At 48.9% G+C, this 12,635-nt stretch overlaps 1 protein-coding gene across 9 annotated transcripts in view; it reads right to left on the bottom strand.

Annotated features, from left to right (window-relative positions):
• Window positions 1-12,635, bottom strand: part of TRERF1 (transcriptional regulating factor 1) — a 200,114-nt gene that overhangs the window by 15,147 nt on the left and 172,332 nt on the right. For 5 of the 9 annotated variants that reach the window (XM_032862176.1, XM_032862175.1, XM_032862174.1 and 2 more), the window contains 5 exons: window positions 12,423-12,562; window positions 12,187-12,290; window positions 10,627-10,702; window positions 2,808-2,896; window positions 812-979 (listed from right to left, as the gene is read on the bottom strand). In XM_032862176.1, the coding sequence (XP_032718067.1) occupies window positions 812-979; window positions 2,808-2,896; window positions 10,627-10,702; window positions 12,187-12,290; window positions 12,423-12,562 (577 nt within the window). The remainder of the gene's footprint in view (window positions 1-811; window positions 980-2,807; window positions 2,897-10,626; window positions 10,703-12,186; window positions 12,291-12,422; window positions 12,563-12,635) is intronic. The other 4 variants (XM_032862179.1, XM_032862180.1, XM_032862181.1 and 1 more) reach the window with 1 other exon arrangement.

Here is a 12,635-nt window from a genome sequence, read left to right as displayed (position 1 = left end):
CCACGTATGTGCTAACACAACTGGGGCATGATGGTGAATGACAGTGTAATTACATATATTCACAACAATCATGAATTCCAAACACTTTCCCCGATGGTGACAGCTTGGAGTTCATGAATCTGTTGTAAGACATGCCATTTTTATACACCCCTGCACGGCTGGTAATGTTTCCCACAGTGCGTGGAAAGATTTCCCCTGGTTAAGGATGCAGATAAAAGGAGTGAACCACAAGTACAAAAGTGATCATAATTACTGAAGCCACACATTAGGGGTTCAGAGAAGACTTCAGTGTCTTTCATCTTTAGTGTGTTACGTCTTTCATGTCTGCTTAATATGCAGACAACTTTGGATCGTCCGCCACCGAAGGAAATCAATCTTGAGGATAAACAGTGATTAAGGATTAGAATATACACACTGCTAACTATTCCTCGATAATTGAGAGCTCCTGGCACTGTCTAGAAGCCACTCCTTGGCCATGCTTCATGGACGCTGTGGGAAAACCCGAGGGCTGTGCTTCTCTGGCCAGCAGCATCTGTGATGCCAGTGGATCGGAAAGGATATCCTGCGGGGTCAAGGGCACCCACTTATAAGGCATCAAGTCAAGGCAGGGATCACCCTGGGTGCCTCAGAAGCCAGGCCAGCCCTCACCTCCTTGAACTGAGTGCTGAGCTCCGGGGTGAAGTCAGAAGCACCTTCCTTCTGGCATTTCTATGCCAGGAAGTGGAGGCCTGAATCCCGCCAGGGAGCAGGCCATCACCTGCTCAGGTGGTCACCTCCATAAAGCCGAGCCAAACGCCAGCTGCTTACTAACCTGGGTGTGGGGCGGGAGCGGGGCCCGCATAAGCAGCGACTGACCAGCTTCACTCACCACAGAATCATCAATTTCTGCGAGGCGTGTCCGGTGCTTCCGTCCCAAGCGCATGATCTTTTTCCAGGTGTAGTAGTACTCCACACACTGAGCCACCGTCTTAGACTTCACCTGCCAGGAAAGCCATCCACAGATCAGCTCGGTAGCGTGTGTTCTGCCCAGTCACCAGCTTTCGAGAAATGGCTCACAGGTGCTTGCAATTCAATTTAAAAAATATATAGATCGGGAAAACCCTCCTTCGGCGCCTGGTCTCCCTCCATCTCACCTGGTCCCCTCCATCCAGCCCTCATTCTCCACCCCCGCCACACAGCTACCCCTCATTTCTTGGGTCTCATTCCAGAAACGATGCAGATACCAAAGAACACAAAAATGTATTTCTCCTCACAAGAGGTGGCACACTGTCTGCTGTTTTGCAACTTGACTTTTTTTTTCCCCACAATATAGCCTGGAGATCTTTTTTGATGTTGGTTCACAGAGAGCTCATTCCCTTTTTTAACCCATAAAGCAGCATGTTTTTTCATTTAATGTGCTTGAGTGTATTTGGCTCTCCGGCTGGTTGACCTTCAAAATCTATTTGTGAAAAATGTTCCTCAGTAATCGAACAGGAATGTAAGGCAAAAGTTATGATGATAAGAGCTTAGTTTCTGCAGGAAACCTTGCTCTGTCCTCCCCCAAGGGGGCAAAGGTACATATATTAGAGGGGAAAAAAAAAGCCTTTGTGTAGTTCATAGATCTCCAAGCTCAAGGTGGGGTTCAATAATGTGGGTTTTCTGGAGGCTGGCCACACTTCTGGGGCGGGGGGAACCAGCCAACCCAACCGTGAGATCAGAGGGGCAACACCCCAAGTCCTATCTTCCTGAAGCTGTCCCCTTCTCATCACTGGATATCTTGAATTTCCTCATTAGAGCTGCACAGGGAGTGAGGACACTGGCTCGGAGAGCACTTGCTCGCAAAGCCATGTCGCCTGGCAAACATGACACACGACTCCATCACTAGTCAAAACGGTGCAGGCCTGCAAGGGGTGAGGCCTCCACCGGGTCAGTCCTGGGGCAAAGGGACTCAAAAAAGACGACAGCATGGAAGCTGCTGAGCTTATGGGGCAGCCAAGAGTGGGGTGGGCTCCAAGGCAGAGAAAGGCAATAATGAATACATATCTGGAGATGGGGGCAAGAGGGAGGAGAGTCTACCTGTTCTGATTCCTATCCATCAAGGAAGGCCCTAGATTAAGGACGGGAGACAGGCACCCAAGTGGGTAGCATCGGCCAGTCCAGATGCCAGTGGGAGTTATTATCTGCAACTGTTCTCTGTGGACCTGAACATTTTAATGACCTTAATAACACAATTCGGCTCCATTGTTCATGGATTTTCTGAAATACCCTTGGAAACATTTTAACTTTTAGTCTAAACCACCTCAACTCTTAGCCAATGAAGGTCTATTAAGTTCATTATCTGTCGTAAAAGTGCTATTTCGTCTGTATAGAAGAGTTCTATTTTGTTGCAAGATGTTATGTATGCAAACTATTATTTTTATTATTACTGCCATTATGATTAGGGGCCCAAAACCAGACGCTTTGCTGCTGGCTAGCGGGGAGGCACCTATCATCCTTTCTTTAATTTCTCAGAAAAAAATTGCCAAAACACAACAAATCTGTCAAATATACATGAAATGAATCATGTATATTGTAAACTAACAGACCCGTCCTATTTATTCTGAGAGAATGTATAAATTACATGTATTTAATAAGATAAAAAAATAACCCCCCCACCACTATGTCCAAATAATGTAGGTTCTCCTTCTCCCTCACATCCCTGACACTGGAGTGACCCTAACATCCTTCTCGTGAGAGTGTTAATTGAGTACCAGAGATTTCTGTATGTCTTTAGGTGCACAATTTCCCAAATTCAATTTCAAGTGAGCGATTAGAAAAAGCATGCTTACCATCTTCTGTACAAAAATAAAGTCTTTGCTGTAAGTGGCTAGTGCTTTATTAAACAGTTTTCTTTCTAGGGAGGTCCACTTGTCCGAACCTACAAAACAGAAACATTGTAAGAACAGCTCACAGTTCTCCCTACTTTTAGGTGCTAGCTTATTTAGTTACAAAACATGACTGTTTAGCAAGTGATATGATACACATCCAACTCCCGTTTGAACAAGAAATCCAGTGTAGTGTAATGGTTCGCAACCCTGACATCTGGGTTCAAATCCCAGCTATGGCTTTGACCTTGGCAAGTTACTGAACTCGAGACTCAGTTTGGTGACCTACAAATGGGAATGATTCCAATTGTCCTCAGCTTTTGTGATCTCTGCGAAGGTTAAAGAAGATAAGACACCGCAAGTGCTTAGCTTAGTAACTGGAAAACAGGGAGTGCCCAACAAATTGTAGCTATAGGCAGATTCAGCAGTCTCCACCATCAAGATGCTCACCATCTAGTGAGGAGACACACCAGCAGGCCACGGTGTTCAAGGTGAGCCTCACGCTCAGGTTAGGGTCAGGCTTCCCGGTAGAGGAAACACCTGAGCTGAGTTTTAAAGGACACGCAGAAATAGTTCAGGCATGGAGGAGATGGAAGGGAATTCTGGGGAGGAAACGTGTTTGAGGCAAAAGTAAGAGCAAAGAATGAGATGATGCATTCATTCACTTCATTCATTCATTCACTCACTCACTCAACGGGTATTAGGTGTCTACTACACTCAAGACACCGTGCTAGGAAAACAAACAACGAAGCCCCTAGCATTTCTAGGTGCTTACTATTCCGTGTTCTAAGCACTTAACAGGTATTAATCATTTGCCTCCACCAATAACCCCATAAGACTGGCATTACTGTTACCCACTTTACAGATGAAATGGAGGTGTTCAGAGAAGCAGTAACCCAGTATGGTTTAACTACAAGCTCCCAGTGAAGAAAAAGCAGATGAGGCTGGAGAGGTGGGTGGGACCAGTCCCTGATCTTCAAGACCAATGAGGACGAGGCCCCACAGTGCTGGGTTGGTGCACCTGCTTTGGTGGCTGAACTTGATTTTCACATTTGTTTCCCCTCCATAAATGAGAAAGCACGATATGCAGATCATCATACAGGGTGGCCCTGTTAAGAAATTAAGCTTATTTCTAAGATAGGTCCTATTTCTGGAGGCTCTAGATAAGGTTCAATCCTGGTGGCTGGTTTGCAGAAAACTCTGCCTCACTTTTCTGGCTTTTTGAGTTCTCCACATCTCTGAATTTTTTGGATGGTACACGGCAGGACCTTTGACGTTCTCCTACTTCTCAGAGCTATAATCCCCCAAACCAGGTTAAGCCCAGGATTTCCACTTTGCTATGGCTGGCTGATGAAGATGAAAATACAGGAAACCTGAATTGTGTCTCCCATTGGAAGTTTCAGCCAAAATCAGTGAATCAGGCTCCTTGAGAGAATGTGTGAGTCAGCGATAGAAACATTTCTCAAATAAACACCTTCTTCGTGTGACCCAGTGATGGGTCCCCAAGCCAAGAGCTCTGGCTCCAGACTCAGAATATGTTCTGTGGAGTTGGCTGGTTCAGACCTCCAAAACACAGGGCCGCCACCACCTGATTTCTTTGGTTTGCAAGTTTCTCTTTATTTCCAGAAGGGCAGTGGCCTTACGAATAATCCTCAGCAGAAAGCAGCATCTTCCACAGGTTCTGGAGGCTGGGACATCTTTGGCTATGCAGCCATCACAACAAGGAGGAGAAGAGAGGATGAGTGGAGAGGTTTTGCTGGAATGGATATGAGCAGAGGACGTCAGTGCGATTTGGGTCTCTAGAATGGTTCCATCAGTGTTCCTCGAATTCTGTCTAATATTCAGGGCCTTGGAGTCCCAGCAATCATATTCCTCTTGCTCAGGAGCAGACGTAGAAAGAGAGAGACAGAAAGGATTACCAACACTTCAGTTGAATAACCAAAGAGCAGCCGTGATTTCCTTTAGGTAGCCATCCAAACAGCAAAGAGGTAAGAGGAATAAAAAATGTAAGGATGGAAGAGGATCATGATGGGGACATGTCACATTGGCTGAAGCCCTGGTCAAGCTATCCCGCTGCAGGTCTGGAGCCCAGACAGCTCTGGGTTGCATCTCAGATGTGGAATCAGGGGACCTCTTGCTGATGATGACACCCAACTAAATCAATGAGAATCCTGTCTGTTCTCAGCCAGAGCATACGTTTCATAAGTTAGAGTGGGGCTCTCATACCTGATGAGACGCTAACAGGGACAGGCAGCCTTCTCAGGTCAGCACCCATCTCTACGGTGGGCACAGGTTCTTCCACCCCACGCCAGGAGCAGAATCATTACATGATTACAGCCCATGTCTATTTTTTTTTTTTAAGATTTTATTTATTTATTTGACAGAGATCACAAGTAGGCAGAGAGGCAGGCAGAGAGAGAGGAAGGGAAGCAGGCTCCCTGCTGGGCAGAGAGCCTGATGCAGGGCTCCATCCCAGGACCCTGGGATTATGACCTGAGGCAAAAGCAGAGGCTTTAACCCACTGAGCCACCCAGGCGCCCCCCAGGTCTATTTTTAAGCAGCATATCCCTTCATGCCTCCAAAGAGCTTGTCAGTTGCAACCCCACTGAACGGGAAGTAGCTTCCTGGACCATCTGTCATGGGGGACTCCAAGCCTCATGGGGGAAGGACATCCCCCCTGCTGATTCCTCAGTGACTTTTTAGGGCTGCTGCCCTGTGATGGGGTCTTCAGTCTCCCCCACCTGAGTGTTTGTTCCGTACCCCTAATCCTGGATCAGAAGCGCGCTGCACTTCCCTGCTCTGGGGCATTGCAGGGCCCGGGGCAGGGAGCATGTGCTCAGAGTAAAAGACGGCTGCCTTATGTGGTCCTCTGGGTGCACTTCAGTGCACAAGACAGCACCATGTATGTGTGTCTATCCAACAAGGGCATCCATGAAGTGAGAGGCAGAGGCAAGGCCAGACCAGCAAATCCATTCGCTTACACTAGAGCGGGGTCCATCTTCATGACATTCTGATTACAAGTACCCCCAGGGATGAAAATCCACCCCGGGCTCCTGGACAGAATTCCCAGGACCGCGTCTAGAAACACCCAAACGTGCTTTTCCCAGATAAAGGCACTGTGCTGTGATAAAAAGGGGTGACTTCAGGGGTGCCTGGGTGGTTCAGATGGTTAGGCAGCTGCCTTTGGGTCAGGCCATGATCCCGGGGTCCTGGAATTGAGCCCCACATCGGGCTCTCTGCTCGGTGAAGCCTACTTGTCCCTCTCTCTCTGCCTGCCATCCCCCCTGCTTGTGCATGCTGTCAAATAAATGAATAAAATCTTAAAGGAAAAGCGGTGGCTTCAGTCAAGAGACCCCAGTCTGAAAATCCAGTTCTGCCACTTACTCCTATGGCCTTAGGCAAAGGTACTCAACTTCTCTGGCTCTCAGTTTCCTCTTCTCTGACAGACAGCACCATTTGGTCCTAAGTGGGTAGGTACACAACAATTATTGCTGGTCCCTTGGAAAGGAGATTCCAAGTCAGCCCACAGCTAGGGGATACACACTGTCCCCGGCTGACCTGTATTAGCGGCACTGGAGAAGACCACTGGTCTGTGCTGGTGTTCCTAGTTCTGTGGGAGTACAATCCCACCGCTGCTGGTTGCTGGTGGCTCCCCGAATTCCACTCCCTGACCCCCGAAATGCCTTCTGTAATCCCATCAAGGCAAGACTCAAGCATCTCATTCCCAGAGTCTCTGTCGGACGGGAGCGCTTTCTTCATTTTTAGACAAGGTTCTAAGCCAGCCCTTCCTGGATTCTGTGTCTTGGACAAAGTCCAGGATAAAACACAAAACCAAGGCAGGGGGCTGCCTCTAACAGTCCCCTTGCTCTGCCCTTTCTTTCTCTCCAGGATCCCCGCTGTCCACTCAGCATGCACACAGGGTTAGTGGGCTGACATTCCCCCTGCGCTCATTTGCCCTACCTGGGGATTCCTGGCTATTGGGCTGTTATCAGCGGGGGCCCCTAACAAGCCGATTAAGGCTAATTACAAAAGGCCTAATTAACTGAGGAAACTGGTGCTGGAACAGTATCCAGAGGAAAAATGTTCTGAGCTTTGGTTGCTGGGAAACAGGCTCTGGACTAGGGCTACATTTGGGGCGATCTATAGAGAACCCAGGCAATTAAAAAGAGACATGGAGTGGTGAGAATTGGGCTCAGGATCTTTTAGAGGGCCCTTCCATCCTGCTCTCAAGACTAAAATACTTTTGTGATGGTGTTGTTATTGCACAGAACAAGGAAGACCTGTTCACTGAAGGGAAAGGGGGACTGTTTTTAAATCAGATCTTCATCTCTGCGTAAGGTTTTCCACAGTGGGTAAAGGCTGAATCCTTTTTTAGGGATGGAGGGTGAAGTCGGCTGCTGCCAAAGATCCCCGTGAGGCAGAAGGAAGGGAGGCCTCCATCTGAATCCACACCTCGAGCTCGTCCGCTGAGCCCTTCTTTAGCAGCATTGTGTCGGGCAAGGCCAGAGACTAAGTACTGACTCAGGTCCTGCCCTTGAGGTGACCACTCTCCAGCCAGAGACATGAGTTGGGAAAGCCTGGAAAAAGCCATCACAGCTGTGTTCCTTGCCGAGCGTTCTCTCGAGTATGTAGTCCTGTCTGCTCGTCAAACTGGGCAGCTTCCAAGATAGAGAACAGGCCTTCGCCAACCGATTGTGGATTTCCTTCAGGAATCCTGCAAGTCCGAAGTGAGGTCAGGGTCTGGGACTCAGGAAGAGCCTGGGCTGTGGTGGGAGCTGGATGGTGGCCTTTGTTGCACCCTTGCCAGGAAGCATGAGACCCGTGTCTGCACCCACCGGCAGGAATCATCAGTTCGGTGGAAAACCCAGGGATGCAGGAAGCCCCTTAATCACAACCAGGCGTCCTCCTCACCCTGACTCCCCCATGTTCAGTCCTTCCCCACCCAACCCAACTGCTAGCAGGGAACCTCTGCAAAGTGCTACCCACACATGGGTGGAGGGGGCTGAGAGGCTGGACAGTGTGCCTGGATGTGGATTTGCATGCCGGAGGCTGCTGCAACGGCATGTTCCTTCCTCCCAAGGATCTTGTACAGTGCTCCTCCGGCCTTGGCAAGCAGCCTCCAGGTCTGGGCAAGCTGCCCACCCATAATGGTGTCTTTCCTGGGCCCCAGCACTGGTCACTTTTTTCTTTTCGTACTGAATTGTTTGGGATGAGGGGGGCAATGTCCTAAGTAAAGTAGGGGAAGTGATTTTCACAGGCCTGGGTCTCCATCTGTCTCCCCTCAAACTTGTAGCCTCTGCCTCTAAGCTCAGATGTTCTACCTTGCCTCCAGGGACAGAGTGGGGGTGGGGTGACACTGGCCACAGCCACAGAGCCAAAGCCTAAGGTGATCCAGAAGACAGTGTCCTGGTGATGCTGACTTGACAGAATCCTACTGGAGAGCAACCCAAAAGGGCACAAAGGCCAAGACAGGATGGGGCCACAGGGATGCAATTCACTGATACCCTGAACCAAACTGAGGGAAGAAGGTGGTGGCTGGTAACTAGGACATTTGAGGGGGATATACTCCGGGGCCTCTTCTGGGGCCTGGAAGAGAACTATTAAGGGGTGGAGACTTTAGGGACCCATGACCTGAGGCCTTTTTGCTTATAGTTCTATAAGATTCTCTGCGGCCCAGTCTGTGATCACTTCCTGGAGAAGGCAGACGTCTGGCAGATATATGTGAGTACCCTTTTCTTGGAGACACAGGGCTAGTGGAATACCAACACTTCACACCTCAGCTCCACCTCTCCTGCCTCCAAGGTTGAAAATTTCAGGAGGCAACAGAGTGCTTCCTGGTCTGCTTATGGGGGAGGGAGGCCAAGGATGGGCAATTCATTGGCTGGGAACCCTAAAAGATGGGTAATTTTAGCAGAGTTGAGTTTCAGAATCCTTATTATTATTGTAGCATTTTGGTTTTGTTTTCTTTGGGGAGGGGTGGCTTCTATATAGCTTTCCAAATGTTATGTCATGACACACATAAAACAATATTATACTTGCTTGGCACAGTGGGAAGAACTGGATGGAGGGGGCTGGGTCTCGAGACAAGGTTGCTCACAGCTGGAGCTGACCAGCCCAGAGGCTCCGGCCACCCTGGTTCCCCCGTGGGTGAGGCAGCTACAGCAGATGGCTGGGAAGCTCCCTGTCATCAACCATCTCGCCCACTCTTCAAAGAAGCCTGAGACAGGCTCCAGTAGGCTGGACAGCCTGTCAGGGTTTAATGGGCAGCAGATGACACTGGGAATTAAGAGGATTGAATTGTTTCCACGGCAGATTAGGGAGAACTCCCACATCTTCCTACCCGCACTCGGGGCAGACACCAAGCAGGAAGTGATGGAGACAATAGTAAGAAACTGGTTGGCTTAGGCCCCAGTTAAATGATTTCTTATCCCCGTGTCCCTTTTGTGCTTGCCTACTTCTGGTAGCAGCCCATGTGCTGACAGTGATCCACAGGCAGACATCTAGGGCTGTCTGCGCTCAGGTAAGTGGCTTCTGGGCCTTTCCCTCCTGTGATACCACACACAGTTAGTGTGGCAAAGGGCGCTGGGCCCGGTGGGGTACCCATGGAGAATACTCTCGTATTTGCTGAGCAGCCCTCACGTTAGGCCACATCTGTCTGCCTGGACTGAGGACTAGGAAAGGTCCAACCAGGTCCCCAAGCCCACTTCAGTACTTAGCACCTACTCATGCAGGGTCTGCCCAAGGCACCAATGGAACCTTCAAATCCTCATTGGAGGATTTAGTCCCCTCTGAAATGGAGAACCCCGGCAGGCTTGCACAGGCCCTCAGAAAGGATGGGTTTACCCAATTACCGGAAATTAAAATGTTGATTTCAACTTCCTTTTGTCACTTCAGGCTCCCTGACCTGTCGCCTTCTCTTCCCATGATTCTTACCACATTCAATTCTCAAAGGTGTTTTCTCCTTCCTCCTTACTGGTGATGCCATCATTAACCCACGCCGTCACAGGACACATTCTGTATGTGTACGTGTCTGTGTGTAACACGTGTACATATATGTATATGCATGCGTATATATGTAAGTGTGTGTGTATAGTACACGCATATGTAGATGTCCTTCTCTGGCCTTGAGTGTCATCTGTGGTTGGTGACTCCTTCCTCCTCAGACTCCAGACTGCAGGACGTAGGATTCCACCTACGTCCATCATAGGCACTGTTTTATCTTAGTACTTAGGACAGTTTCTTGTATGCAGCAAGTGCTCAATAAGTAATCAGTCAATAAATAAATGATAGTGACTAGACTATGCCATGCGTTGCGCTACATCTACTATTTCTGATCATCACAAAAGTGCTGCAAGGGATGGAGGAGGAGCCCTGTTTCACAGGTGAGGAGACCAAGGTTCCAGAAGGCCAAAGGGTGCAGGCAAGATCTGAACCCATGGCCACTAATTCCAAAGCCGAGGGGGCCACCGAGCGTTGTCTCTGTGCCGTCCCCTGGGTGGTGCCTTCCTGCCAACGCACCAGTCTCACCACCACGCACGCAGGCACCGGCCACTGTCACCCGGCTCTTGACACATCCATTAGGGTGAGGGGAACCCATACAAACACCCAAGAGTACCCAGCCAACAGACACAACTGCCCCACCAGCTGTGCCCCAGAAGCCCTGGAGCTCACAAGGGGCGATTAGGACAGGATTGGTGGATCTATTATTAAAAAGCGACCCCACCAAACATGCAAAAAGCCTGCTCTCAGGAAGCAATGGGGCACAAGGCTCCTGGCAACCTACCGGCATAGTGGTAATTTGCTAACGGATGACATTTTAACCTGACTGGCTTCCTCAGCAGCAGCATTTCCAGAGCAACCTGCAGACCCATGGGAGAGAAAAGGGAGAGTCAGTAAGCGGTCTGTGGGCTGCAGGAAGAGCATTACCTAATGGGGAAAAGGAGTCAGCACTCAGAGCTAGGAGTTCTGGGTGCTGGAAGGAAACCCAGACTGGGCTTCCTTTCTGGCCGGCACCCCATGGGATGTGGCACTCAAACACCTCCCCCTGCCCGTGCCTGTGGCCAGTGGGTCCTGTCAGAGAAAAATAGTGGAGACACCACTCCTTCCCTGGTGAAGGCCCCAGCCTCAGAGAGACAGTGGGATCTCCTCTGAATGGGGACTCAACCTCTGGGGAAAGGCTCCAAGGAAACGAGTGGGTGATTTGTGGGTGTTTTGCAGAAAAATGCATTTTGTTACAATTAACATAAATAGTTGTGTTAATAGTAACTGTACTATGCACTGTCTTTCCAGAGAGCCTAGGTAAAGAACCCTTTCAAATATGCCTCTTTCAGCCTGTTCAACTTAAAAAAAAATGGTGCCTGTGGAATTGTACACGGGAACAGTAGATGGGTTAGGAGCCGAGCAAGGTTTAGAATCTTGCTTCTCAAGTGTGGTCCATGGGCCAGCAGCATGGGCGTCCACTGGGAGCTGGTTAGAAACGCCAAACCTTGGGCCCCACCTCCAGAACTGTTGAATAAGAATTTGCATTTTAACAAGATGCCCCAAGTGATTTGTGTGCACATTAAAAGTTTGAGAAATGCTTCTCTGCAATACTTGTCTTCAAGGATTAAGAAGCATTCTCTTAACATCCTAGAAAATCTATGAAGGGAATCAATAATCTCATGAGAAGGCAGTATTGGGACACAAGAGGCCAGATTTGGTACCAAAACCATGTATTACCTAAGGGGGAAACTGATGGGAGTAACTGAGTGCCCCTGGCGGGAGCCCAGGTGAAGCAGGTAAATGGTCAGCTAGGATCCTGGGAGAATGGCACCAAAGGTCTGACTGTGTCAAAGCTGCAAAAATGACCCCAGTTGGTACACAGCAAACCCTTCATTTCGGGTAGGAGATAAACTTCTATGAACATCAAACTGGCTGACATCCACAGCAGTGAAGAACAATCAGCAGAGTAGGATAGGCTCTTTCAGGCCAAGTCTTGTCTCAGTAAGGTTTTCTACTTCTATCATTGGAGGCCCAGTTTCTGATGTGAATTGTAAGACTGCTGAAAAGAAACTCTAATTTCCCAAGACAGGTGTGAGCATAATTATTACTCAGGAATAGACGTACAGACAGAAGTCCAACTGCAGGTTTCTCCTGCAGGCTTAAATCCGGACCCACTCAGTGAGATAAGGAACATGGCGGCATGTTGATTGGTCATGATCTTAAGAACTGGTTTTATGGCATGTGGGACAACACAGAATTTCAGGAAAATACTTTTCAAAAATCTGACATGGAGAATATGAACTGTGAAGTCTCTCTCTCTCTCTCTTTTTTTTGATGAAGTCTCCTCTTCTCCATTCCTTACCATCACATCACCTTTGGCCTCGAAAAGAGAGTGCAAAGCAAATTCAGAATTGGTCCCTCCACCAGGCAACGCACTTGAACAGCACAAATTCAGGAGATTCTCCACTGTTGGGGACAATAAGAAGCCACTGCATCAGAGAGAGCTCAAGTCTCAAGGACAAACAACACCCAGCCTGAAGCCAGAGACCCCTGAGAGGATCAAGCCTTCCCCACCCAGTTCTTCCCACATGCCAATACCTCTTTGCTGGAGGTCATGGTTTTCCAGCTCTGGCCAGGGCTTCCATACTAGTGTGGCCTTGTGTGTGTCCTGAGCCAAGGCAGAGACATCCTGAAGTTCTGGGATCTCTGCTTGGAACCTCAAGCCAATGTTGATGCGTCTTTAAGGACAAGAATGAAAACAACAGTGTGGCCTTCAATTTGAGGTCAAGAGCAACTGTCAGGAACTTGAAA

Source organism: Lontra canadensis, unplaced genomic scaffold (genome assembly GCF_010015895.1).
Source record: "Lontra canadensis isolate GAN:19392208 unplaced genomic scaffold, GSC_riverotter_1.0 scaffold23, whole genome shotgun sequence".
In the NCBI taxonomy this organism is placed as follows: Eukaryota; Metazoa; Chordata; class Mammalia; order Carnivora; family Mustelidae; genus Lontra; species Lontra canadensis.
This window is presented reverse-complemented; position numbering and strand designations above follow the sequence as displayed.